At 48.9% G+C, this 26,521-nt stretch overlaps 2 protein-coding genes across 3 annotated transcripts in view; one reads left to right on the forward strand and one right to left on the reverse strand.

The window, feature by feature from the left end:
• Positions 1–4,215: 4,215 nt before the first annotated feature.
• BHLHE41 (basic helix-loop-helix family member e41) lies at positions 4,216–8,976 on the reverse strand. 2 transcript variants are annotated; one of them, XM_007517921.3, is made up of 5 exons: positions 8,309–8,976; positions 8,064–8,127; positions 7,594–7,701; positions 7,213–7,324; positions 4,216–6,774 (listed from the first exon to the last, which is right to left on the reverse strand). In XM_007517921.3, exons 1-5 carry the CDS (start codon positions 8,368–8,370, stop codon positions 5,795–5,797), a joined length of 1,326 nt encoding a protein of 441 aa, XP_007517983.2. In that variant the 5' UTR covers positions 8,371–8,976; the 3' UTR covers positions 4,216–5,794. The 2 variants fall into 2 exon arrangements, with proteins under 2 accessions (XP_007517983.2, XP_060050531.1); XM_060194548.1 differs by lacking the exon at positions 7,594–7,701.
• Positions 8,977–8,995: 19 nt separating this feature from the next.
• The window catches only part of SSPN (sarcospan), a 100,149-nt gene continuing 82,623 nt past the window's right edge, over positions 8,996–26,521 (forward strand). The window contains exons 1-2 of the mRNA XM_060194549.1: positions 8,996–9,087; positions 12,670–12,840. The gene's annotated coding sequence lies outside the window, so the exon portion shown is untranslated. The remainder of the gene's footprint in view (positions 9,088–12,669; positions 12,841–26,521) is intronic.

Genomic DNA, 26,521 nt, shown 5'->3' on the forward strand with positions numbered 1-26,521 from the left:
GTTGGCCCTTGAACACAGATGCTTGCTTGAGTTTCCCGAGTCAAGAGTTCATAGGGCATGCAGCCTTCATTCCTCAAGGTCAGCTAACCCAGATGGCACCACAATCAGAATTTTTCATGTATTTTATTTATTTATTTTGCCTTCAGGATTATCGCTGGGGCTCAGTGCCTGCCCTATGAATCCACTGCTCCTGGAGGCTATTTTTTCCTTTTCGTTGCCCTAGTTGTTTATCACTGTTGTTATTATTATTGTTGTTATTGCTGCCATTTGTTGGAGAGGACAAAAAGAAATCAAGAGAGGAGGGTAAGAGAAAGCATAGACACCTTTAGACCTGCTTCACCACTTGTGAATCGACCTTCCTGTGTGGGGTTGGGGGGGAGCCAGGGTCTTGAACAGGGATCCTTACACCAGTCCTTGTGCTTCGCACCATGTGTGCTTAACCCGCTGCGCTACTGCCCAGTCCCCTAAAATCAGAACTTTTAAGTGACATCTTTTAAAGAGATGTTGCTTTGCACTGTTTGACATTTTTAGTGTGGAATCAACAGACAAGTACAAGAAACCCAATTTGGAGACAAAGACCTAACTCCTTTCTTTTTAAAAAATATATATTTTATGGGGGCTGCGCGGTGGCGCACCAGGTTAAGCACATACAGTATTAAGTACAAGGACCTACACAAGGATCCCAGTTCTAGCCCCTGCTCCTCATCTGCAGGGACTTTGCTTCACAAGCGGTGAAGCAGGTCTGCAGGTGTCTCTGTCGTTCTCCCTTTCTATCCCTCCTACCACTATTAACTTCTCTCTTGTCCTAGCCAATAAAATGAAAAAGATGGCTTTCAGGAGCAGTGGATTTGTAGTGCCAGCAATAACCCTGGAAGCAATGTGTGTGTGTGTGTGTGTGTGTGTGTGTGTGTGTGTGTGTGTGTATTATTTAGGATGGAGACAAATTGAGAGAGGGAGACAGAGAGAGAGAGAGAGAGAAAGAAAAAAAGAAAAACCCTGCAGCACAGCTTCACCACTTACAAAAATTTCCCCCTGAAGGTGTAAGGTCAGGGGCTTGAACCTGGTTCCTTGTGGAGAATAACATTCACAATCAACTGGTTTCCATCCAGCCACCAACTCCTTTCTGGAAGCATGGTTTTAGTAAAAAGCCTATCTTAATCAGAAAACTGGTGACAATTTTCCATGCCAGTTCTGCTATGAAGAAGTAGGACTTACATCAAACTCTAGTCAAAACTGTATGTCCATTTTGAACTAAAACAAATGGGCAGGCCTGATGGGCCCCCATAGACTTTTTTTTTTTGCCTCCAGGGTTATTGCTGGGGCACCATGAATCCACTCCTGGAGGCTATTTTTTTCCCCTTTTGTTGCCTTTGTTGTTTTATCGTTGTTGTTATTATTGTTGTCATTGTTGTTGGATAGGACAGAGAGAAATGGAGAGAGGTGGGGTAGACAGAGATGGGAAGAGAAAGATAAGACACCTGCAGACCTGCTTCACCACTTTTGAAGCGACCCCCCCGCATATGGGGAGCCGGGGCCTCAAAATGGGATCCCTACGCCGGTCCTGGTCCTTGTGCTTTGCACCATGTGCACTTAACCCACTGCACTACCGCCAGACCCCCCCCCCCCCCCCCCGTGGTGTGGAGTCTGGTTGGTCCTGTCTGTACCCAGATTGCTCTCTGAGGTGACATGCTGTTAGTGTGCCTCAGCATTAAGGGAGTCTCAGTTGATACTCAGGTGCCTTCTGGTAGAGTTTCTAAGGAAAAGGCCTTCTTCGTTTGTCCAGTGGTGTCCCTCCACAGGTGTGAAATGACTTGACAGAGATGGTGACAGGCCTGAGATACTTGCACTTCCCTTTCTAAGCTTCTCAGATGCAGTAATCAAAGTCATAGTTTGTAGCAGAGATTTGAAGCAGTAACAAGGAACTAAGTGAAAAATAGTTTTCACAGTGGTAAGCACTCAAACTCCAAGTGTATCATGTACTGTATGAAAACGTAGTTTCTGGAGCCAGTGCAATAGCTTGCTTGGATAGTGTGCTGCCTTACCACATGTGAGACCCAGGTTCAAGCCTGGCTCCCAACAACATTGAAGGAAGCATCAGTGCAGCTGTTCTCTTTCACTCTCTCCATCTCTCTCTTTAGCCAAGTTCCATTTCTGGTGTCTTATACGTGTGATTGGAGCTCAGCTAAGAAGAAAAAGCCATTCATTGGTTCAGTATAGTTTGGTGAGCCATCTGTGTGTAGAAAAAGCTTGTGTAATACTGTATGTATGCCGGAGTCGGGCTGTAGCGCAGCGGGTTAAGCGCATGTGGCACAAAGCTCAAGGACTGGCATAAGAATCCCAGTTCCAGGCCCAGGCTCCCCACCTGCAGAGGAGTCCTTTCACAAGCAGTGAAGCAGGTTTGCAGCTGTCTGTCTTTCTCCCTCTCTGTCTTCCCTCCTCTCTCCATTTCTCTCTGTCCTATCCAACAACAAAAACAACAACAACAACAATAATAATAACTACAACAATAAAACAAGGGCAACAAAAAGGAATAAATAAAAAGTTTTAAAAAATACTGTATGTATGCAACCCCAATGCAAGATTTATAGTTGTCTTAAATTGAAAAATTGTATGTATTATTAGCATTTTGACTAAAATTTCAACATGGCAGGTATAGAACCCTTCTTAGCAAATCAAAGTGACTTCAGTCTTAAAAAATTCATTAAGATCAATGAACAGCTAAAATAAAAAAATTCAGATAGCTCTTTTTGGCCCAGACTGCAACTATGTAAATTGCTCTCTTCCCTTGCTCTCTCGCTCTTTTTCTGGGATTACCATGTGAGCAGCATGCTAAGTCAGCTCTTAGTCTTCTTTCTTGTTTTTTTTTCTGTGCCTCTCTCTCTTTCCCTAACATGTTTTGTTTTCAATAAAAGTTTAGCTTACCGGAAAAATAATTTCAGATACAATATGAACATTGTTTTCACCATTTTTTTCCTTGTTACCAGGTTAATATATAAAGCATTTGGACTAAATTACTAAACCATAACATTTGCTCCAACTCATTTTTTAATATTATTATTTAAAAAGTACACAAATGCTAAGATATTTTCCTACCTTCTGATTTACTTGGGCTCTTTTTTTTTTTTGGACTAGGTAGCTAGTACTGTTATATTTTTTATTTTATTTATTTTCTTTTTCTGTTGCCCTTGTTTTTATCATTGTTGTGATTGTTACTGTTGTTACTGATATTGTTGTTGCCAGATAGGACAGAGAGAAATGGAGAAAGGAGGGGCAGACAAAGATGGGGAGAGAAAGATAGACATCTGCAGACCTGCTTCACTGCCTAAAGGATCCTTATGCTGGTCCTCAAATTTCACACCACATGCGCTTAACCTGCTGCGCTACATCCCGACCCCCATACTGTTACTTTTTTTTTTTTTTTATTTAATGAGAGATGGAGAGAGGGCAGGCCAGAGCACCGCTCAGCTCTGGCTTATGGTAGTGTGGGGGTTTGTACTGGGGACTTTAGAACCTTAGGCATTAAAGTCTTTTTGCATAACGATTATGCTGTCTTCCCACTCTGCTGGTACAGTTAAACTATGACTGTAAAAGATAGCTTAAAACACTTGAAATGTTATTTTCCCATAAATTTTGTAAAAATGTAAACCCTCCCCCCCCCCAAGTTCAGTAAATTTCAATGTTCAGCAATAAAGAGGAAAGAGAAGGAGATGTTCTAGTTCCCTGACTGTGGTATATTGTTGACTTGGCCTCCTGTGCTGGCTTTGAGCTGCTGTGTGACCTTGGGAAGACACCTGATAATCTCTGTTCTCCATTTTCCTCATCAAATGCAGGGGATGGCCTGGCCAATCTGGGAGCTTCCTTCAGGCCCCACTTTCTCTGACTTGCAATTGGGACCTCATAAAGTCAGCAGAGGGAGCACTTTCTCCACAGCTCATAAATTCTGACTCTCATTTCAGCACTTTCCCCCAAACCAAAGGGGTTTGTGAAGCACAGTATTGAAACTGAAACACCAACAGCCCTTCACACTGTTTGCATTGATTCACAAGTCAGATCAGACATTTTTTCGAGGAAACTAGAAATAATGATTTCTGTTCCTTGAGTTGCATCTGAAAGTCCCATGACAGAATTATTTTCTAAAAATAAGTAAATGAAAGTGAGGGATCTTAACCACACTGAGTGTTCATAGGGGCTATTTAATTATTAGACAGTCTCGCATAGTATATTAAAGATTTTATTCCTTAGTATGAATTTTAAAATCACAAAATAGTGTGGCAATATTTAGGTAATTGAATTTACGGAGTGCCGAAAAATACTATATTATATAAAGACAATCTCTACCTTCACGTACTAAAACTTTTCTAAACCAGCTGGTTTCTTGCAGACAGTATTTATTATTTTTTAAATAATTTAAGACAGCATAAGCTTGTGTCAAGCATAAGCATTGTAACAAAAGTGCAACTTTTCAGCAAATCCTCCCCAAAGATATTTTAACTCAAAATATCATTAGCACATATTTTTCTCCCTACAAAAATAGCATGTCAGACATCATTAATTAGATGTATTAACAACTATGTACATAAGAGCCACCTTGTAGGCTAAGAGTTTAACGTTGTTTAAACACAGCGTTTGAGGCAAACAGTAGCAGCAGCAGCAGCAAAATGCACCAAACTGACTAGAAGACCCAGATATTCTCTCCAGCCCCAGTCAGACTGTTGTGTCTCACCCCTTACATAACATTCAAGTGAGATTTCTCACAGTGCTACCTTGGCAACAAACTAAAAATATCTAGACAAGGTCTCGGTTTAAGCCTTATTAAAAAAAGAAAGAAAGAAAGAAAGGGAAAGAAAGAAGCATTCTTTGTGATTATCTAGTATCTGGTGGTTTGGTCTCCAGAAAATACACCAACCTGGAGATAGGAAGGCCTCTGGAGGGCTTCCATTCATGTCCTTATAGCATGTCCAATCAAAACGGACCAGCACAATGCCCCCCCCACTTGTGTTATTTGATAGAATACAGAAGGGAAAAATAACGGTTTAGACTTTTTGTTTTTTAAGTTCAGTGCACATTCTTTTGTTTCTCCCAACAGTAAAACTGGGTGATGGATCAAATGATGAAAGGGTAGGAATGGATTATGTGTATATATAATATATATGTGTGTGTATATATATATATATATATATATATATATATATATATATATATATATATCAATGTACGTGGGACAGGAGTAAGTCGGTTGGTTTCTGGTCAGTTTCTCCATAAAGTGCTAGCAAATGCTCTGAGAGCAAGCCTGCCCTCCCTCACCCCACCCATCTCCTCCCCTGACTCTAATTTAGACAAATGACCAAGGGACACACCCTTCAGACCCCTTCTGCAGCCTAAAGCCCTCCCTCTTTGAAAAACAAGATGCCTTTGAAAAAGCTGGACGTTAGAGAAAAAACAACAACACTGACTTCAACTGGGAAAAAGATCCCCATGCTGTCCAAGGTGCCAGGAGCGCCACTCTGAGACTGGAGAGGGTCTGCCCTACCTGGGGGTGGGGAGTAAGGGTCCCCACTCCCTACCTCCTGCAGATGAGCTCCTTTGCTTTAAAGGGCCTTGGAACAGGACATAAAGGAAGGGGAGATGTACTGGGGGACGTCTTTGAAAGGAAAAAGAAAAGCCTCAGTACTGACCGCAGAGTGCTTTACAGCTGGGGGAGGGGGTGTGCTGTGTGCAAGAGGGGGCAGGCCAGGCTCTAGGGGGGGCGCGGCCCCCCCCCCGGTGTTTCTGTGGCTTGCTGGGGCCGCGGGGCTCAGGGGGTCTCCCTGGCCGGCGGGGGCTCGTCCTCGGCGGCGCTGTCGGCGAAGGGTGCGCGGCTGCGGGCACGCGGGGCCCCTGTGGGCGCCCCCTCGTGCAGCGGGAGCGCGGCGGCGGCGGCCGGCTTGTCGGGGGGCGGCGACAGCACCGAGGACAGGCAGGGAAAGGCGGCGGCGGCGGCAGCGGCAGCGGCAGCGGCAGCCGCGGCCGGGCCCGGGAGGCCGGGGTATAGCAGCGGGAAGGGCGCAGCGGCCGCGGGGTACAGGTACTTGTCCAGGCCGCCCTTATCCAGGAAGGGCTGCACGTAGGCGGCGGCGGCTGCCGAGGGCGACAGGAAGTAGAAGGGCAGGCAGAAGGGGGCGGCGGGCGGTGCAAAGGGGGTGCCCCCGCCCGCGCCCAGCGCCACCAGAGAGCCAAGCAGCGCGGCGTCGGGTCTCAGCAACGCGGCGGCCGCCAGCGGGTCGGGGCCCAGCCGCGCACCTCCCGCACCGCCGCGGGGCTCCAGCCGCCTGCGCTTGGGCGCCGGCGAATCATCGGGCCCGGGCGGCTCCTGCTTGATGCTCGGGCGCTCGGGCCGCGACTCGGCCTCGCCGCCGTAACCGCTGTCTGTGTCCGTGTCGTGCTCTGCCGCCGCGAGCTCGGCGCTGGGCTGAGTCCGCTGGATGACCGGCACGCAGTGCGCCGGCGGCTCCGGCTTGGGGACCGCGCGCTCGGGCCCGGGAGCGGCTGGGGCGGCGGCCGGGGGCGCCCCGGAGGCCCGGCCCGGGGGAACCTGTGGCGTCAGCAGCGGCGGGGAGGGCAGGAACTGGGTGGCCACGGCGTGCAAGTGGCCGAGCAGCTGTGCGCAGCGCGGCTCCCTGGGCGTCCAACTCTCGAAGCGGGAGAGGTATTGCAAGACTTCTTTGGCGCAGGTTTGAAAGCCCGAGTGGAAGGCGTCCAAGTCGGCCTGAATGGGCGACTTCAGAGCTCGCTCCCCTAGGGTGGCGGGGCGGGGGTAAGGGGGGGCGAGGAGGAGAAAAACACCGGCGTTCCAGCATCTGCGTGTCACGTGGGCCCTGCAGCGGCTCCGGGCAGCTCGGTCTCCACTCTGTTCCAGTGATATAATCCACCGGTGGTGGGGGAAGGGGGGGAGTGGGGAACAGGGGGGCGCTCTACGCCCGGCTTAAACACCCAAGTGCCACTTTAAGAGTATCATGCTCTACCGATCGAGCTAGCCGGGCTCTCCAAGTGCCACTTTAAATTTAAAAAAATTAAAAAAAAAAAAAAACTGGTTCCTGGGAGTTTGTGCTGGAAACCACTGGGATGCTTTGGGAAATATGCATGCTCCCATGAAGGGAAAGAAGCAGTAATTTCACAAATGGGGCTGGGCTGTCCCGGACCCGGGGAGGGGGTGATCTTCCTACACCCACTTACCACTCTGTAAAGCAATTATCTTCTGGTGCTGCTGCTCGGTTAAGGCTGTTAAAGCTTTCAAGTGTTTCAAAGTTAATTCCAAGACGACGGCTTTCTCCAGGTGCCCCAGAGTCTGCAGCAGCGAGCACAAGAAGGGGGTGGGGGAGACTCGGGGTTACTTAACGGAGCACGCCTGCCACTCACACACTTTGCCTTATGTACTCATTCCCCTACACTTCTCCAGCTTTCCCACCAGCACCAACTGGGTTTGTGTTCAAGTCTACACCACGGCCCCAGCCGCCAGGCATCAAGCATTGTATTCACTCTTCCATCTCGGGGAGCAGTTCCGCCCCCCCCCCCAACATACACACACCCCGCAAAAAAGAAAAATGTGCATCTTACTGTCAACTTTAGGTGCTCGGGCAGTAAATCTTTCAGCTGAGCGATGCACTCATTAATACGGTCTCTCCTCTTCTTTTCTATTAATCTGTGCGGGAGTTTGTAGGTATCCTGACAGCCGAGAAAAGCGAAAACAATATTCTTAAACATTCATTCACTGGAAGGAACCGTGTCTCCCTCCCCCCCTACACACACACCCAGGAAAAAGAAAAATCATACTATGTGATAAAACTATACCAGGGAAGTATCTTTGCTCTAGACTCTGCTGAAAGGCAATTCAAATTCAGGTATGAGGTTTTTCTCTTTCCCCACCCCGGAGAATACCCAGCAAAGCACTTAGAATTCACTCACAGTTGGGGACGCTCTAGGGCTGGGAAGAGAGATCCGTGTCCTGAGCTCCGCCGTGAAATCAATAGCCCTAATTATCCACCCGGGCAGGTTCAGGGAGAGAAAAGGCAGAAACTTACGCTCACCTTGCTGTCGTCTCGCTTCATGCTCCTTTTGGGTTTACACAGATACAAAGAGGAATAGTCCAGGCTGGAAAGGGAGAAAAAAAAAAAAAAAAAACAGAAATCAGCATCATGCGGGGTACCCCGTTCCAGGAGGGAGCTGCTCTGCCCTCGCCTGCTCCATACCACTTTCTGGAGAAGGGGGAAAAAGAAGGGGGAAAAAAAATCTAACGCCCAGACCGATGTTGGCCAGGGTGCTTGCACCTTACCCTATAAAATCCCTATGTTCCAGTAACTGTCTCTCTTGCAAACGAGGCATTCCTTCGTCCATGTTCTAGCGCTGTCCGTCTCCTCCGTGTCGAATGGGGGTGGGGTGGGGGTCCTGGGTTGGGATCCGTAGGACCAGCGCCTGGGGAGCTCTGGGGGGATCCGTGCTCCTCCAGCTTCTCTGTCTCTGCCTCTTCGGCGCAGTGTTGAAAGTGTGAAGCAGTTGGCGCCCCCTCCCAGCGCGCTCGCTCCCCGGCACACCCGCGCGCACCCCCCCCCCGCGCGCACCCCCGCGCCGGGAGTCGACTCTAGCTCCGGCCAGTGTTTGACCACAGGGCACGCGCGTCCCCGGCCAGACCAGCACCCAGCTCACGTGCGGAACGTACCATCCGCGGTCCAGCCCGGAGGGGGGCGGGGGAGGCGGCGCCGGTGCGGGGGGGCGGGGACACCTGACCGGGGCCGCCGGGAAGGAACGGCCGCCAGGGGCTGGGCTGCAAGCCGGGGGCGTGGGGCTCTCAGGGCCGGGCTGTGTGCCTGTGTCTCCGTGGTGGCGAGGCGAGAACGCGGTTACTCGTTCGCCCGCACTTTCACTTTATTGTATCATTATTATTTTCATAATTTTCTCCACCGACTATGCAGTTGGTTTGGACCGCGGGGAGAACGGGCTCCCGCCCCGCGGGAGGGCGATCGGGAACACGGGGGCCACCCCGTTCCCGGGACACCCCCACCCGGGGAGGCAGCCGCTGTCGTCTCGCCCGCGGGACTACGGATCAATGAGAACGTGAGCGCCGGGTCCGAATGGCGCAACCCGAGTGTCTGGTCGGCGGCACGGTGTCCCCGAGCCACCTTAAACTCTCCACCGCCGCCGCCAGAATTGCGGTGCCTGCCACTCATGACAGGCGGCGGATGACGACGTTCGGGGTCTCTGGTCGCCCCACCCGAGGGACTGGGGGAGGCGCTGTCGCATTGTCCCCGCGGCTGGCCGGGCGCCCCGGGGCGCAGCGTGCGCTTCCCGCCCCTCCTCGTGTGCGCGCCGGGCGCGCGGGACCCACGTTCACTACCGCGGTCGCCTCCTCGGCCGACCCGTTGGGCGCCGGCTCCCGCGGGGACCCGCACAGGGCCGGCAACGTGACCCGGCCCCCAGTCGCCACATTACGGCGCGGGCAGCCGTGCGCGCGCCCGCCCTGCGCCAGCCGCGCCCGGGCACCGCTCCCCGGGCCGCCCGGGAGTGACTCACCGCCACCGGCGGGGTGGGGGGGAGGGCTCCGGGCTGGGGCGACCTGAGTGTGTGTGCGCGCGGGACGCTGAGAGACTGGGGGTCAGAATCCGCGGGGACCCCCCCACCCCCACCCCTCCTTCCGAGAGCCAGAGCCGGGTCGGCGGCGTGGGAACCGAGGCACGGATTCCCGGGAGCGCTCGCAGCAGGGGCAGGGACCTCGCGACGTGGCCCTGGCCCGCCCCGCCGCTGGTTCCGGGGACGTATCTGGGTCGCGGGCGGAGGCCGGGTGCCGTCACGTGTCCGCGGGAGTCGCGTCTGCTCCCGCCCCCGGGCCAGCAGGCCCGGCGGGCGCGCTGCTGCAGTCTAGGGGCCGGGCGCAGGCGCGGGAGGGCGGGAAGGCAGGCGGGCGCGCTCCCAGGCCCGGGGGCTCCCCACTGTGTCCAGCAGGAGGGCGCGCTTGGCAAGCCGCGGAGGGCGGTTTCAGGATTTAATCTTGTGAATACACACCGCAGTGTCTTTTTTTTTTTTTTTTTTTTTTTTTTGCCATTCCCCATCTGAGTGTCCAGATGAGACGCCCTCGTGGAGGGCGAAGTGGAGAAAAGTGAGGTGTGGACTGGGGCGATAGCAGAATGCCTGCACAAAGGACTTTCATGTCTGAGGCTCTGCAGTCCCAGGTTCAATCTCTGGCACCACCATAAACCAGAACTGTGTAGTGCTCTGGTAAAATAAATAAATAAATAAATAAATACAATAAAAGTTAAAGACAGGAACAGTGTCCCAGCAGAACTATTTCTCACAATGTTATTTGCCCTCTTGGAGGGGATGGGGAGGGATGTGAAGTTGAATTTAAAAGTGGCAAGGCCCTCTCTCCTTACAAATTTCTGAGTGATTTGTGTTTAGAGAAGATGCACACTCGTGCTCCAGAGCCCCCTTTCCACTTGAAAACGGTGGATGGGGTATTGGGTGGAAATGAGATTCCTTGTGAATCCCCAGCATTTGTTTTCTGCCTTGGCACAAGCTTGCATAGACCTTAGGGACCAAGTCAAGGCCTGTTCTTAGGCAAGTTAAAACAGGATAGGGAATAAAAGTGGCTAGTTGTAGCTGGTGTCTTCCTGTCATTTAAAGAGATAAAGGGACCCCAGAAGTTGGCTTACCTGGTGGATTGGGCATGCCACCAGGAGCTAGGTCTGAGACCCTAGCACCACATGGGAGCATCATGATGGCACTAGGGGAGCTCCATGAATGGTGGAGCTGTGCTGTGCACAGTGTCTCTCTTATCACCCTCAACCCCTCCTTCTTTCTGAGATTAAAAGAAAAGGAAATGAAGAATAGTTGTGGTGGGATGGTGTGGGAACCAGGCCTCAGTGGGGAAGAAAAAATAAGCCGAAAAGTAAAGAATTAGGGCCTGAGACTGCAGCTGAGTGTGAGTGCTTTGATCTGTGACTGCTTTGATCTGTCTCTTGTTTCCCACTGCTTTGCCCAGTGCTATATCTTATATCATCTATATCTATATCTATCTATCTATCTATATATATATCTGTAATGTACTTATTGGATAGAGACAGAAATTGAGAGGGAATGGGGGAGCTAGAGTAAGATACATGCAGTGCTGTTTCACTACTTGTGAAGCTTCCCCTCTGCAGGTGGGGAGTAGGGGCTTGAACCCAGACTATTGCACATTGTGACATGTGCTTTCTACTGGGTGTACCAGTGGCCAGCCCCTGTCAGCTCCAATGCTTTTGTTTTCTCCTTTCCAAGTCTTTTTTTTCCTGACCACCCCTCCCCAGCCGTCTCTAGCCTCTTTCATGGCTAGTCTCCTCTGCTAGTCCTCCTCTGTTACTCTTGTCCCACCCTACTTGTTCTCACCATGCCTGCATTCTTTCTCTTCCTGCCTTTCTTCTTTTGTTTTCTCTTTTTTGTTGTCCTCCTACTTTTCTTGAATTTCATGTCTGCCTGTTCTTTTCCCCTGTGTTTTTGCTCTATTTCCTACTTGTGGTCTCTTTCACTTGGTGGCTTTTCCAGCCTATCTGCACACCTTAACTTGGGTCCTGCCCCTTTTTTGTTCTCAAATTCCCACCTCTGGAAATGGGGGGCATTACCTGAATGTCACCAAAAAGTCCATTGGTGGCAGAGAGAGTGTCACACAATTCCAGTTAGAATAGCTGACATTAGCCCATGGGCTTCTTAGCCATTGACTCACTCATTCTGGACCCTAACATGTGCATGCTCTTGTCTCCATTCTGAAGGTGAGATGATGGTCCTTAAGGAGAAGAAAAAATGTGTCTATGGTCCCAGAGGCAGGATTTAAATGCAAAAGTGGACTTTAGAACCTGCCCTTAATTTTTAGTCTTATTTATTTATTTATTTTTGCCATAGCACTGCTCAGCTCTGCCTTATGGTGGTGCTGGGGATTGAACCTTCTATCCCAAGGCCTCAGATATGAGAATTTCTTTGCATAACCATTTTACTATTTCTCCAGCTCAGCCTGCCCTTAATATTATCCCCTTGCTATAACCCACAAAGACCAAGTTCTAAGTGCTAACTAACTGTTGAAATGTAGTATAAATGTGTATATATAATGTTGACAGAGAACTGGGGAGGTGCAGGAGAAGTATGAGCACTGGGGCTGGTGGTAAAGAAAGAAAAGGGGACAAGTGAGATGGTATAGTGGTTATGCAAGCAACTTTTGTGCCTGAGGCTCTGAGGTCCCAGGTTCAATCCCTAGCACCACCATAGAGCTGAGCAGTGCTCTGGCTTTGTGACCTAAGAGAAGGATGAAGGGTTGGACTCTCAGGCATAAGGTCCTGAGTTCAAACTATGCCATATTATGTGCTAGAATGATGCTCTGTTTCTGTCTCCCTTACCCCTCATAGATAAATAACTAAGTAAATCTTTTTTATTAGTGATTTAATAATGATCAACAAAATTGTGGTTATAAGAGGAACACTGCAGACATCTCTCTCCCTCTCTATCTCTCCCTCCCCTCTCAATTTCTTTCTCTTCCCAAAGTTAACTTTAACAAAATAGGTATGAAGGAGAAGGCCTGCATCTTTTGCCAGAGCGACTCAGTGGGCATCTGACACCAGATGTATTCATTTTCCTCTGAACACCCCAACTAATCATCACTCTCTTCCCTCTGGATAGATGGGGTACAGACTGGAAGAGGGCGCAGAGGCCAGCTTTTTCCCTATTTCCACGGAGATGGTGGCCAAAGCTGGGTCTGAAGGCTCGCCCTGGCTAGAACAGAGACCCAAGCTCCCCATGTGACAAAGGGACGGAGACTGGAGGGCCCTCTCCAGGCTAGTCTAAAAGCAGGTGAGTCTTGTCTTTTGATGAAAGTTGGATGTGGTCCTGCTGGAAGCTGTGGACATACAAGTTGAGTTTTGCACCTCTAATAAAACAACTTTGTGAGGATGCCTTGCTTTCTAGGAAGGTAGCCATTTTTTTCCCTGATGGTGTGTGTGTGTGTGTGTGTGTGTGTATGTGTGTGTGTGTGTGTGTGTGTGGTGAGTGGTGGATGCTTCTGTCTTTTTTATTCTTAATATATTGTATCTATTTTAATGAGAGAAAGATAGACCAGAGCACTGCTCAGCTCTGGCTTATGGTGGTGCTGAGGACTGAACCTGAAACTTTGGAACCTCAGGCATGAAAGTTTTTTTTTTTTTTTTTGCAGAGCCATTATGCTGTCTGTCTCCTCTGGCCCTTCCATTGCTGTTCTTCTACGCAGTAGGGGAATTACTACTAGTGGAAACCAGGGAGAGCGGATTCTTGCCCCAGCTCACTCACACCCTGCCTCCTCTAAGGAGCCTGACACTCATCTCTGTCACCCTGTGACTCTGGGAGATCTCATCACATCTGCTACTCAATGGGGTCTTGGGCTTCCAGCCACAGCAGAGCTCTCCTGAGAGTGCTGAGGTCTCCACAGAGAAAAGAGGGTTTCTGTCTGCCTCTTTGGACTCCTGTGGCTGCCATCCTGGAGGGATGCCCAGCCCAGGGTGTTTGGGGGCCCTCATTCACACTCACCGAGCTCTCCCAGATCTGCTTAGGGCTGTGGGTATGAGAGTGGGCTGGGCTAGCCAGAGGTCTTCATGTCTCCCCGGGGTAGTGGACAGGAACTCATGATCATTCCATTTCGCCATCCATCAAAAAGAGGATACCCCCTCCACCCACCTGCCTACCCCCGCCGCTGTTGAGTAGAGTTAATAGAATTCTAAAAGTGGAGACCCAGGAGGTGGTGCAGTGGGTAGAGTGTTGAACTCTCAAGTAAGAGGTCCTGAGTTCCATCCCTGGCATCACATGCCAGAGTGATGCTCTGGTTCTCACTCTCCTCAATCAATCAATAAATTGACAAACCTTTATAAAATATCAAAGTGTTTAGGGTTGATGCTAAAACTGAGACTGGGGGCAGAGAAAGAGAGAGAGATGCTAACTGAGGAAGATAGTTCATGCCTTGCCATACCTGGGACCCAGGTTTGAAACCCAACACCATCTGAGAGGTGCCATGGCACCAAGGGAAGCTCCAGTGCTGGTCTCTGAATGAAGAAGCAGCCTGAAGGCATGAAATCATCTGTGCCTGAGGCCCTGCTCCCACAAAAATACATAAGTAAACTTAAATCAAGGCTGGGGTGGCAGGAGAGGTAGCCTGGAATGGGATAATAGTTGGTGATGAGAGCCTCCCTGGGAACTCTGGGGACTGCACCCCCATGCTCACTCAGTTTGTGAAAGAACGTTAGTTTTTCTGAAGGCCATCCATGATAGTATCTTCTTCTCTGCTTTACTCTCCTCCCACTTCCACTTATCCTCCAGCTTGCTTCATAGTGCTAAGAGGGCTGCTGGAGTTCCAGCAGGGAGGGAGGAATAAGGGCGCCTCTTAACTAAGCAGTCCACCCTCAGAGAGCTTTTCCTGGCAGCACTGTCTGCCCAGCGGCTTCTGCTGACCTGGCAGCTCTCTAGTTTCGGCTCCTCAACAATACAGGGGTGCTTCAGGAAAGAGAGCCAGTTTTGGGGGAGTTGGGCAGTAGCACAGGGGGTTAAACGCAGGTGGCGCCAAGCGCAAGGACCAGCATCAGGATCCTTTTTTGAGCCCCAGCTCCTCACCTGAGGGAGAGTCACTTCACAGGCGGTGAAGCAGGTCTGCAGGTGTCTATCTTTCTCTCTCCCTCTCTGTCTTCCCCTCCTCTCTCCATTTCTCTCTGTCCTATCCAACAACAATGACATCAATAATAACTACAACAATAAAACAACAAGGGCAACAAAAGGGAATAAATAAATAAATGTTTAAAAAATTAAGAAAAAAAAAAGAGAGAGAGAGCCAGGGTTGGGATACTGGGTTGGCACGGGTCAGCTCTCTGTCCGTCTGCCTGGCCTGGCAGTCACGGCTTGCCCAGGCCCGCCCCTCTTTCTCCTCAGCGGCTCCTCTGGCTCTGAGGTGCCATATGTGCTGCCTGAGTCCCCTGGTGCTGTGAGGGCTTTCTGCACTGATTCCACAGACGTTTCCGTCTTGGCACCAGCACTTGGCAACATGAACCTGCCCAGCTCTCTCAGTGCGTCTGTGTCTATCCGGGAAATGACAGCTCCTCTGTCTGCCCTCTGGCCCCTGCCCTCTGCCCCTCCTATCTTGAGAGCTTTCCTATTATCTGCCTGGTGCTGGCATGGAAGGTGGCAGCTTCCTGCAAGAGGGCTCTCTTGAGGGGGAGGGGTGCTTCCTCAGGAGGTGGCTGGGGCTTTGCTCCCCATCTACATGGGTACAGGGACATGGACTGCCATGGCATTCGGGGCAGAAGATCTGGGGCTGGGCTGGCCCCATGGTGACTGGAGGCAGGGTCCCAGGAGTGAAGAGGGGACTCCCCTGGACTGGAGTGCATCTTCAGGACACCTGATTGTCAACACAGCTACAGTAAACTGTCAGGCCCTGCGTTCGAGCCCGAGCACTGCATGGAATGTCTGTGAATGGGGGTGTAGTGCTATGGTGCCTGTTCTTTCTATTCTTCAAAGAATAGAGAATTAAAATCAAGAGAGACAGGCAGTGGCACACCTGCTTGATTATGCACGTTACTACACACAAGGACCTGGGTTCAGGCCTCCCAGTCCCCACCTGTAGGGAGACATCTCATAGGTGGTGAAGCAGGTCTGCAAGTGTCTTTCTGTTTCTCTTCCTCTCTATCTCCCCTTTCTCTCTTAATTTGTCTTTGTCCTATCTAATATACTAGGTAAAAACAAAGAGAAAAAATGGCCACTGGGAGCAGTGGGTTCATTGTGCAAGCCCCAGAGGAAACCCTGCTGGCAATAAAATTAAAAGAAAAAAGAAAGAAAATCGACCCAAGTGGCTACTCAGGGATTTCACATCTGTCAGATCCTGGGCTCATTCTTGGTGCTGTGTTTATTGTTATTATCATCATTAATGAGTTTTGTCCCCTCCAGTGGTTATTTTTTTCTCTTTCCTTCCTTTTTATTTTATTTTATTTATTTGTTTTTGCTTACAGGGTTGTCTCTGGGGCTTGGTGCTGGCACTACCAATCCACTGCCCCTGGCGGCCATTTTTTTCTTTTTTCTTTAATTTGATACAACAGAGAAAATTTGAGAGGGAAGAGGGAGACAGAGAGGAAGCAAGACACAGAGAGATCTGCAATATTTGTTTAAATGCTCCAGAAGCTCCCCCCTGCCATGGGGAGCAGGGGCTCAAATCTTAGTACTTGTGCATGGTAGTCATGTGCTCAACCAGATCTACCATCGACTGGTTCCTTTTTTTCCCTTTTTTTTCTGATAGAGATGTAGATAAGTAGAGAAGGAAAAAGACAGACACATACAGGACTGCCTTACCACTTGTGAAACTCCCTCCCACCCCCGCACTCTTCACAGTTTGGGATTGGGGCTTGAACCCAGGGCCTGACACAATTTATTGTGGACAGGTGCATGGGACAGACCCCTGTTGGGTGGGTGGGTGAGGGAACAGGGAGGCAGAGAACTCCTGAGAGTGGGGCATCCAGAGCCTGGCAAGTCTGTGGGGAGGTGGGGGGGGGGGTCAGTGCTGCCCTCTGCAGTTGCTCTGGGATGTCACACCAGGATAGTATGATAGTAGCTCACCCCATGGCCTCGGCACTTGGGCATGTTTCACTCACAGAATGTGAGTGAATTTGGAACCCTCCCCACCCCACCTGCCACACAGAGGGTTGGAGGTGAGCCCCAGAGCTGCAGGTGTCAGGGACCCTCGCCTGAGGAGGGAGTCCAGGGCACAACTCTCAGGCCTGGGGCAGGCAGAGCTGCCAGGCTGCTCACAGGTGCACCATGCCTAGCGGCTCTGGAGAGTCCTGGGGCCGTGCCAGGGCCCTAGTTGCCAGGAGCAGAGCCGTGCACTGCGTGCCAGGCTGTAGGAGTCCGACCGGGGATGCGGAACTGAGTGGGAGGCCAGAGGCCTGCAGAGCCAGACTGGCAGCGTATGGAGGCAGAGCCAGGGCCCACTGAGCCAGAACAGATGGATAAATAGATGTGGGGGCAGGCCTGCCCTGCAGAGGCAAGGCACTGCTTACTGGGGTGCCATCATGCTTCCCAGGGCTGGACCCCTCCCCACTCCAAGCCTGCCCTTTCTATCTGAAGCATGCAGAGGACCAAGCAAGAACATGCTCCTGTCTCCATGGTGCAACACCCTGTAGGATTCCCAGACCCTTCAGGACAAGACTCCATGGCAGCCAGGTCCTGCTTAGGGAAACCTCAGAGCAGGCACCAGGTCTTGTCTACTCAGGAATCCTAGAGCACAATGGGGAGCCTCCAGGAACACTCTCAGGTTGTTGCAACAGTATGTCTAGGTTGATGATTTCTCTGAAACTAGTGCTTTTTCATCCTATTTTGGAAACTGTGCTTCAGGTGTTCTGAGGATAAGGAAATAGACATCAGGGCCCCGGACGGTGGTGCACCTGGTTAAGCACACAGAGTACTATGCACAAAGACCTGAGGTCAAGCCCCTGCTCCCCACCTGTGGTGGGGACACTTCACAAGTGGTGAGAAAGGTCTGCAGGTGTCTCTCTTTCCTCTCTATCTCCTTCTCTCCTCTCAACTTCTTTCTATTCTAGCAAACAAAATGGAAGAAAAAACAAAAAGGAAAAAATGGCCTCTGGGAGCTGTGAATTTGTAGTGCCAGCACTATAATAACCGTGGAGGCAAAAAAAAAAAAAAGGAATAGACATTATGTTTTTTTTTCCCTTTTAATTGGTTTAACATAGGTCTGCAGTGTTATGTAATTGTAGGAGTATAGTTTTTTTAACTTATTCTTTTTTCATAGAGATAGAGAAATTGAGAAGGAAGGGGGTGGGCTGGGTGGTGGTATGCCTGGTTGAATACACACATTACCATGTGCAAGGACACAGGCTCGAGCCCCCACTCTCTACCTGTTGGGGGGGATGCTTCACAAGTTGTGAAGCAATCTGCAGGTATCTATCTATCTATCTATCTATCTCCCCTGCCCCTCTCAATTTCTCTCTGTCCTATTAAATAAAATAGAAAGGAAAAATAAAAAGGAAACAATGGCTGCTGGGAGTGGTGGAATCATAGTATTGACACTAAGTCCTGGTGATAACCCTGGTGGCAATAAAAAAATTTAAAGAGATAGGGAAGGAAGATGGGGGTGGTATGAGAGATAGAAAAACACTGTTAGCACTGCTGTACTACCTGTGAAGCTTCTCCCCTCCAGGCGGGGACTAAGGGCTTGAACCTGGGTCCTTGCACATAATAAGATGAGCACTCTACCTGGTGAGCTACCACCTAACCCCTCGTAGGAGCATAGATGTATGCTTACACTTGTGTGTAGGTCTCACCACACACACCCACCACCAAAAGTCCCAGTGCCATTACACTCAAGACACCCTCCACCCAGCCCCCCACATCCCTCTCTGTTCCATCTGATCACCACCATGGTTTTCAGAATCTAAGCACCACTTTGGCTATCATTACTATTTTATTTTTCCCCTTTTTTGTGAGTTTTCAGAATCTAAGCACCACTTTGGCTATCATTACTATTTTATTTTTCCCCTTTTTTGTGAGTTCCTTTGTGCCAGATACTGGTAATCCCTGTCTGCATGAGGCAGTCTAGCGGTTGTCTTTATCTGCCTGACTCAGTTCACTGGGTACCATCCCTTCCTGTCCCCCCACTGGATGCCAAAACAGCACGGGATGTCACATACTTCTGTCCCATTACACATGACCGCATGTACTTGCTGATGGTGAGGGAGTGGTGTGGGCTCAGGCAGGGAGACCAAGACCTGATTTTCCCAGTACCAGTGGTACGGCTCTGAACAAGTGACAGGGACATGGATCCTATCAAAGGGACACAGAGACAGGAGGAATATAGCACAGGTGACAGGGCACTGAGGATGCCCAGAGCATGGTAGCATGGCAGGGGGACCAGCAGTGGTGGCTCTCATGTTTCCTGTTTGAGCTGCCTGGTTAAAGGGATGTTTCCCAGACCAAGGTTTGGGTAGAACCATCCACCTTCCTTACATTCAGGAGGCGAACACATGCCTTTTCTTTCTCCTTTCTGTTATGAACAGGCAAGTGGAAGCTTACCAGAGGCCAGAACTGTCTGTGCAATGTGCCACTCATGAGACACCGGCAGTGTGTGTAGCCAGGGCCTGCACACATGTGATTTCACTGCTCCTGGACCACTTTTACATCAAGAGAGAGAGAGAGAGGGAGACAGACACCATAGCATCAGAATTTCCTCCTGCTGGGAGTTGGGTGGTATAACACAGTGGGCTAAATGCACCTGGCGCAAAGCGCAAGGACCAGTATAAGGATCCCAGTTCGAGCCCCTGGCTTCCCAAGTGGTGAAGCAAATCTGCAGGTGTATATCTTTCAAAAGTAAACATTAACAAAACCATAAGATAAGAGGGGTACAACTCCACACAATTCCCACCACCATAACTCCATACCCCCTCCCCATCTCTGATAGCTTTCCTGTTCTTTAACCCTCTGGGAGTATGGACCCAAGGTCATTGTGAGATGCAGAAGGTGGAAGGTCTGGCTTCTGTAATTGCTTCCCCACTGAACATGGGCATTGGCAGGTCAATCCATACTCCCAGCCTGCCTCTCTCTTTCCCTATGGGGTGGGGCTCTGAGGAAGCGGATCTCCAGGACATATTGGTACGGTTGTCTGTTCAGGGAGGTCCCGTTGGCATCATGCTAGTATCTGGACCTGGTGGCTGAAAAGAGAGTTAACATATAAAGCCAAACAAATTGTTAACTAATCATGAATCTAAAGGCTACAATAGTGCAGATGAAGAGTTGGGGGGGTCTCAATTTTGTAGATAGCTAGTAGGCATATTTTAGTTATATTCCAGAGGGCCTGTGGCTATACTATTTTTTTCCCCCTGAGCCTGAAATCTGAACTGCAGGTAGATCCAAGTTATTGTCTGGGGAGATGATGTCATGGCTGAAAAAAGGACCAGAGAGCTGGATGAGGGAAGAGAGTAGCTCCCAAGTATGGGAAAGGTATATAGATATTGTTGACTGTAAACCCCATTGATTTAATGTGATCTGGGGCCCATATTCAGCTTAGGAGCCTATGTGAACTCTGTATCCCTGTAGATCTGAGCTCACATTCTATAGTCATGTGTAGGAATATTCCAAGTTGCCCCAATATCAGGACCCATCTTCCTCAGGTGTAGCATAGAGTATGTTGTCCAGCCTCCCTTTGGAAGATGGAACATTCTCTACCATTGTTGATCCAAGTTGAAGGCAAGGTCCTATGGGGGCCCACAGAGGGGTCTATTTTGTTGTTCCTGATAGAGATGACCAGTAACAATGGAGAGGGATTTATTCGAGGTCTAGGCCCATCATGTCTGTTTGGGAACCTCAGGACTCCCTGAATAGGGCCCCAGGTGTCTTTCTCTCCCCCTCTCTGTCTTCCCCTCCTCGCTCTATTTCTCTCTGTTCTACCTAACAATGATGACATCAATAATAACAACAATAATAACTACAACAGCAGTAAAAATCAACAAGGGAAACAAAAGGGGTAATAAATAAAAAAGAATTTCCTCTTGCCATGATTCTTAAACAATGCCTCTGAGCTCTCCTGGAACAGTCCTGCCTCAGCCTGCTCAGTTGGAATGCTCTAGAAATGCAAGTGCCATGAATTCTGTTAAGAGGCCAGAGCATTCAAGTGAGGCCAGAAGGAGCATGGCAGGCTTTGATGTCTGAGGCTCTGGGCACAGTGTTATGCTTGGCCAGGATCTGTTGGCCTGACCTAAGCAAGTGTGGGGGGCTGGGGGGCAGGGGGGTCCTGACCTTCTGCAGCCCTCAGTGCCCTCACTTACAGAGTAAGCACAGTGTGTACCTGAGGGCTGGTTTACACCAAAGGAATAAGAGTTGCTGCCTGGAAGGCTATGTAGCTGAACAGTGGTATCAGATATCACTATCTCAGCATCTAAATGTTAGTGAAATAGGCAGCTAGTGTCTGTCTTGTCTGTCTGTCTGTCTGTCTTCCTTGCTAACAGGGTTAACTGGAGCTCAGTGCTTGCATGACTCTTGATAGAGTGTGAGACAGAGAAATAGAAATGGAGAAGTGTTGGTATGCTTCTAATTCTGCTTCTAAAACCCCTTCTGTTTCATTGGCTTAATCCCCCCTGCTTAACACTGTATTCTATTTACATAACCACTGTTAACTAAGCACCGCCCTGCCTGCGGGGCATTGGTTTAATCCTCACTGGTTCATGATGTCTTTTTGCTCCACCCCCTCTCCTAGTACACCCTGATTTCCACCAGTCTTTTTTCGCTCCACCCTCTCTATGTCACATCCTGTTTCCACCCTACTTGGTGAATATATATATAAGGACAGGATTGTGATTAGAGATAGCTTAGATTGCGCTGCGTTCCACATGAATAAAGAGATACTGCTTCCCAACTCAGCCATGAGTCCCTGATCGTCTGTCTCCCACCTGCGAAGCTAGCCCGGCAGAGAAGGATAGAGAGGCAGAAAGAGAGACCTGCAGCACTGCTCTAACTGCTCATGAAGCTTCCTCTCCTTCAGGTGGCTTAAACCTGGGCTCTTTGAGCTTGGTAAGCACAAATTCAGGGGAAATAAAGAGAAACTACAGTCACCAGATTCTCCAGTTTTTTTTTTTCTCTAGGCTTTATGGTCCCTTTGATTTTACTGGAATCCAAATCACACCACTTATCAACATTTTAAAACACCGGTCATGAGTTTGCCTGGACTATTTGAATCACTTCCCGTAAACAGGTAGTAACGATTTTAACACTGTGTGTGACACTGAGTATCTGATAGTCTTGGATGTAGGCAGTGGTGATTGATTTTTTTTATTAATTAATCCATTTAGTCTGAATCGTGCAGAAAACTGGGTCTCGAGAGTCAGGAGCAGGTATGTCTTCCCTGTTAAGAAAATTTCCGTCAGGGCTGAGCAGTATCGCAGTGAGTTAAGCGCACATGGTGCAAAGTGCAAGGATCTGTGTAAGGATCCCAGTTCAAGCCCCCAGCTCCCCACCTACAGGAAGGTCGCTTCAGAAGCGGTGAAGCAGGTTTGCAGGTGTCTTTCTCTCTCCCTCTCTGTCTTCCCCATCTCTCTCGATTTCTCTGTCTTATCCAACAACAATGACATCAATAACAACAATAACAACCACAATGATAAACAATAAGGGCAACAAAAGGGAGAAAAATAGCCTACAGGAGCAGTGGATTTGTAGTGCAGGCACCCAGCCCCAGCAATAACCCTGGAGGCAAAAACAAAACAAAACCAAAAACAAACAAACAAAAAAAAAAACCAAAGAAACGAAAGAAAGCTTCTGTCTCCATCTTCAACCAGCTGTTCGCTGCCTGTGTTCTTGGTGATATGTCTGTTCAGGGATGGCATGAGCATGAGCATGAACATAGCAAGGACATTACAACAGTTAGAGTGGATACTCCCCAGTTTTCTCTTTTTCATGTTAATAAACAAACAATTAGCATTTGTTTTATTTGATAGGACAGAGAGAAATTGAGAGGTAAGGAGGAGACAGAGAGGGAGAGAGAGACACTTGCAGCCTTGCTTCACTGATTATAAAGCTTCCCCTATTGCAGGTGGGGACCAAGGGCTTGAGTCCAGGTCTTTGTGAATGTGTGCTCAACCAGACACAACACTGCCATGCCCAATATATATTTTTTTATAAAATTGTTTTGGGGGTGACCCTGGAGACCCCAGAATGCAAACCACTTTGTAATCAGCATGAGGCTTCAGTGCTACACACTTTAGTAGATTTCTGGAAGGAGGCATCAGGCTTTTGTTTTTTTCAGATCCTCATGAAAATCTTCCAGTCATTTCTGGGATTAGTGACATATTCTGCTGGAGGATCATTTTGCCTCTGGGAAAGCCAGGGCCAGGTCAGACCCTCTCCTGGGATACTCAGGCCTGAAGTCACTTGTTTGGAGTTCTCTCTCTCTCTCTCTCTCACTCTCACTCTCAGTCTTACTCTCACTCTCACTCTCTCTCAGCAGAGAAGTGAGAACAAGGCTTACCCACTGAGGCCAGTAGTGTCTGAGATGGGACTTGTGGGAACAATCACTTCCAGAATTGCTTAAGACACAGACTTTCTTCTCTAGGTCCTGCAGAACCACCAGAACCCCAGCTGTTGGTGGGAGTTTTCAGGTGGGGGCTCTCTTCCAAATAAAGGGCATGTATTTAACAAATCTCCAAGCCTCTTCTTTTTTTTTTTTTCTCAGGGAAATAAGATCTTTTGAAAATAATTATTTGAAAATAATAATCTTTTGAGCAGGTCTTTTTTGGAAACTGCCTGATGTTATGATGCCAGCATGAGATCAGATTTTGTTGAAATACCCCAGCAAGGCCTATCCACCATGGCTCAATCCTTTGGAGATGCTGGCGAGAGTGTGGAGAGAGACTGAGGGAAGAACAAGTTCATTCTGGGAGATTTAGATGATCCCTGTAAATATTTCCCAAATTTTAATTCATCCAGGAAAAAAAAGTGTCTGATACATTGTGTTCAGTGTTCTCTTGCAGCTACCCAACATGGCTTAATCTATGATATTTTATTACCTCTAGGGTTATCACTGGAGCTCGTGCCAACACTATGAATCCACTGCTCCTGGCAGCCATTTTTTTTTCCATATTGGACAGGACAGAGAGAAATTGAGAGGGGAGGGGAAGATAGAGAGGGAGAGAGAAAGATAGACACCTGCAGACCTGCTTCACTGCTTGTGAAGTGTCCTCCCTGCAGGAGCTTGAACCCAGATCCTTGTGCTTATTTCTATATGTGCTTAATGAGGTGCACTACTGTCTAGCCCCTTGCCTTGATCTTAAAAGCCTGGGTTAGATCTCTCAGCTTCTGCTTGGTGGTGCTTTTTTTTTCATATAAAATGTTCACTATTGCAATTAAAATATTATTTATGGGGGGGTCAGATGGTGGCACACTGGGTTAAGCACACATAGTATGAAGCACAAGGACCTGTGCAAAGATCCTAGTTTGAGCCCTCAGCTCCCCACCTGCAGGGGGGTCACCTCACAAGCGGTGAAGCAGGTCTGCAGGTGTCTATCTTTCTCTTCCCCTCTTGGTCTTCCCCTCCTCTCTCAATTTCTCTCTGTCCTATCCAACAACAATGACAATAACAGCAGCAACAACAACAACAATGGAAAATTGGTGGCCTCCAGGAGCAGTGGATTCATAGTGCAGGCACCAAGCCCCAGTGATAACCCTGGAGGCAATATATATATATGTATATGTATATGTATATGTATATGTATATGTATATGTATATGTATATGTATATGTATATGTATATGTATATATAATTTATGGTGAAGTTTTGAGCTGTTAGAGTGCAGGATTTGCACGCCTGTGGCTCTGGCTTGAACCCCTGGCACCCTATGGATTTTCTCTCTGCTTCTCCCATGCGAAGCTGGCTCTGTCACAATATGAAATGATATTTTAAAAATAATTTGGAAGCCTGGGAAATGGTACAGTGGCTAGCAATTTGGACTTAAAACTCATTTGTTCATTCAACACATACTTGCTAGATGCTTAGCATGTCAAGCACTGTCCTTAGTTCTCAGGGTACCTGAGTAGGCAGGTAGCACCCAACTACCACCACCACCCAAAGTTGGTGTTTAGCTCACAGGGAGGGATGGTCAGAGCTTCCCTCACCCAAATTGCTTGTGGCAGGGAAGCAAATTCATGGTCACACAGCACACAGCTATGCAGAAAAGACAGTACCTAAGAGTTTGTCTCTGCCTGACCCAGTTGTCTTTCTGGGTCCCTGCCTGCTTGAAATCAAAACCAAATAGCGGTGAGCAGAGCACTTTCTTCTCATCTGAAGCAAGAATTTTAGCTCTGCTTTTGGGAAACACTTAGTCTCCAGGTTGCGGGGAGGGGTGCGTGTGTGGGAGGGGGAGCGAGGTGCTGCCTCTGAGAGGGAGAGAGAGTGCTTTCAGCTGCTGGAAGCCCTTGCTCTGTGTTTTGTGCCATCCATAATTCAGTGATACAGACAGGTACTCTTCAGTCTGTCTACACCACTATCATTTCCCGGCTCATTTTCTTGTATCTGCATGATCAACACACCTGACTTGTAGCATTTACATTTCCCTAGATGTCAGCGCCCTTACCAGGACTCGAACCTGGGCCAGGATAGATGGCAAAATACTCTACTCAGTGAACTCTCTTTCAGCCCCTGACTGATTAAACTGAATGTTCTTTTAAAAATTATTTTATTGGGGGTCGGGCAGTGGTGCACCCAGTTAATCACACATACTCACCAGGTTAATGCACAAGGATTCAGGTTCAAGCCCTGCTCTCCACCTGCTTGGGGGAAGCTTTATGAGTCTCCCTCTTTATCTCCTCCTTCCCCTCTCAATTTCTCTCTATTCTGTCAAATAAAACACGGGGCGGGGGTGTGCAAAAAAGGGAAAAATGGCCGCTGAGAGCAGTAGATTTCTATTGCTGGTACCAAGCCCCAGTGATAACCCTGGAGTCAAGAAATAAATACAAAAAATAAAATTATCTTATTTTATTTATTCATTTTTTTGGATACAGAAAGAGAGAAACTGAGAGGGGAAGAGGAAATAGAGGAGAGAGAAAGAGAAACACTTGCAGTCCTGCTTTACCGCTTGTGAAGTGTCCGCCCTACAAGTGGGGACCAAGGGCTTGAACCTGGGTCCTTGCATATTGCAACATGTGCTCTCTACCTAGTGCACCACCACTGGGAACCCCTTAGTAGCATCCATTCAATCATCAATATATGGGATTCAATTCTAATATTGACTGGCCTGAAAAATTCCTAAAAATGTAATAAAGCCTTCTCCTGAGCACTAACTATATCAGGTTAAACCATAGTAATTATAAGTGAGCACTTCACTTTTTAAAGTTTTATACAACTTTATGTTCTGTGGGTAGGGAGAGTGTCCAGGGCCTCAGGTGCACAAGTCTTGTGCACCACCCACTGAGCCATTTTTCTGGTTGCTGAGTGTGCTCCTCAGTCCTCCTGTCTCTCTCCTCCATTCCAGTAGCACTCAGCCTTTCAAACATCCTGAATGGCTCACTCCCCGCCCCCCCCCCCCCCATCACTTCACTTCTCATCTGTGTTTCTGCAAGGACTCCTCTTTCTCTGCCTCCACTCCCCTCTGTGTCCATAGTCCATAGAAGTTTTTTTTTTTTAAGTTTTTATTTATAAAATGGAAACACTGACAAGACCATAGGCTATGAGGGGTACAATTCCATACAATTCCTGCCACCGGAACTCCATATCCCATTCCCTCCCCTGATAGCTTTCTTATTTTTCAACCCTCTGGGAGTATGGACCCAGGATCCATCTTCAGTGACCCAGTTCTTCCCAGGCCCTGGAAGGCCTTTTGGCCTCTGGCTAAGCCTCCCTTACCACTAGGTCCCTCTGTGTTCCAGCTGCTTCCTTTCCCAAAGTCACACCCACTGTTCCACACCCTCAAGGCCTCAGGGTTCCCAGAAGAGACCAGAACTTGAATTAATAGACTGGGGAAGCAGGAGTGGAGGT

Source organism: Erinaceus europaeus, chromosome 7, assembly GCF_950295315.1.
Source record: "Erinaceus europaeus chromosome 7, mEriEur2.1, whole genome shotgun sequence".
Classification (NCBI taxonomy): domain Eukaryota; kingdom Metazoa; phylum Chordata; class Mammalia; order Eulipotyphla; family Erinaceidae; genus Erinaceus; species Erinaceus europaeus.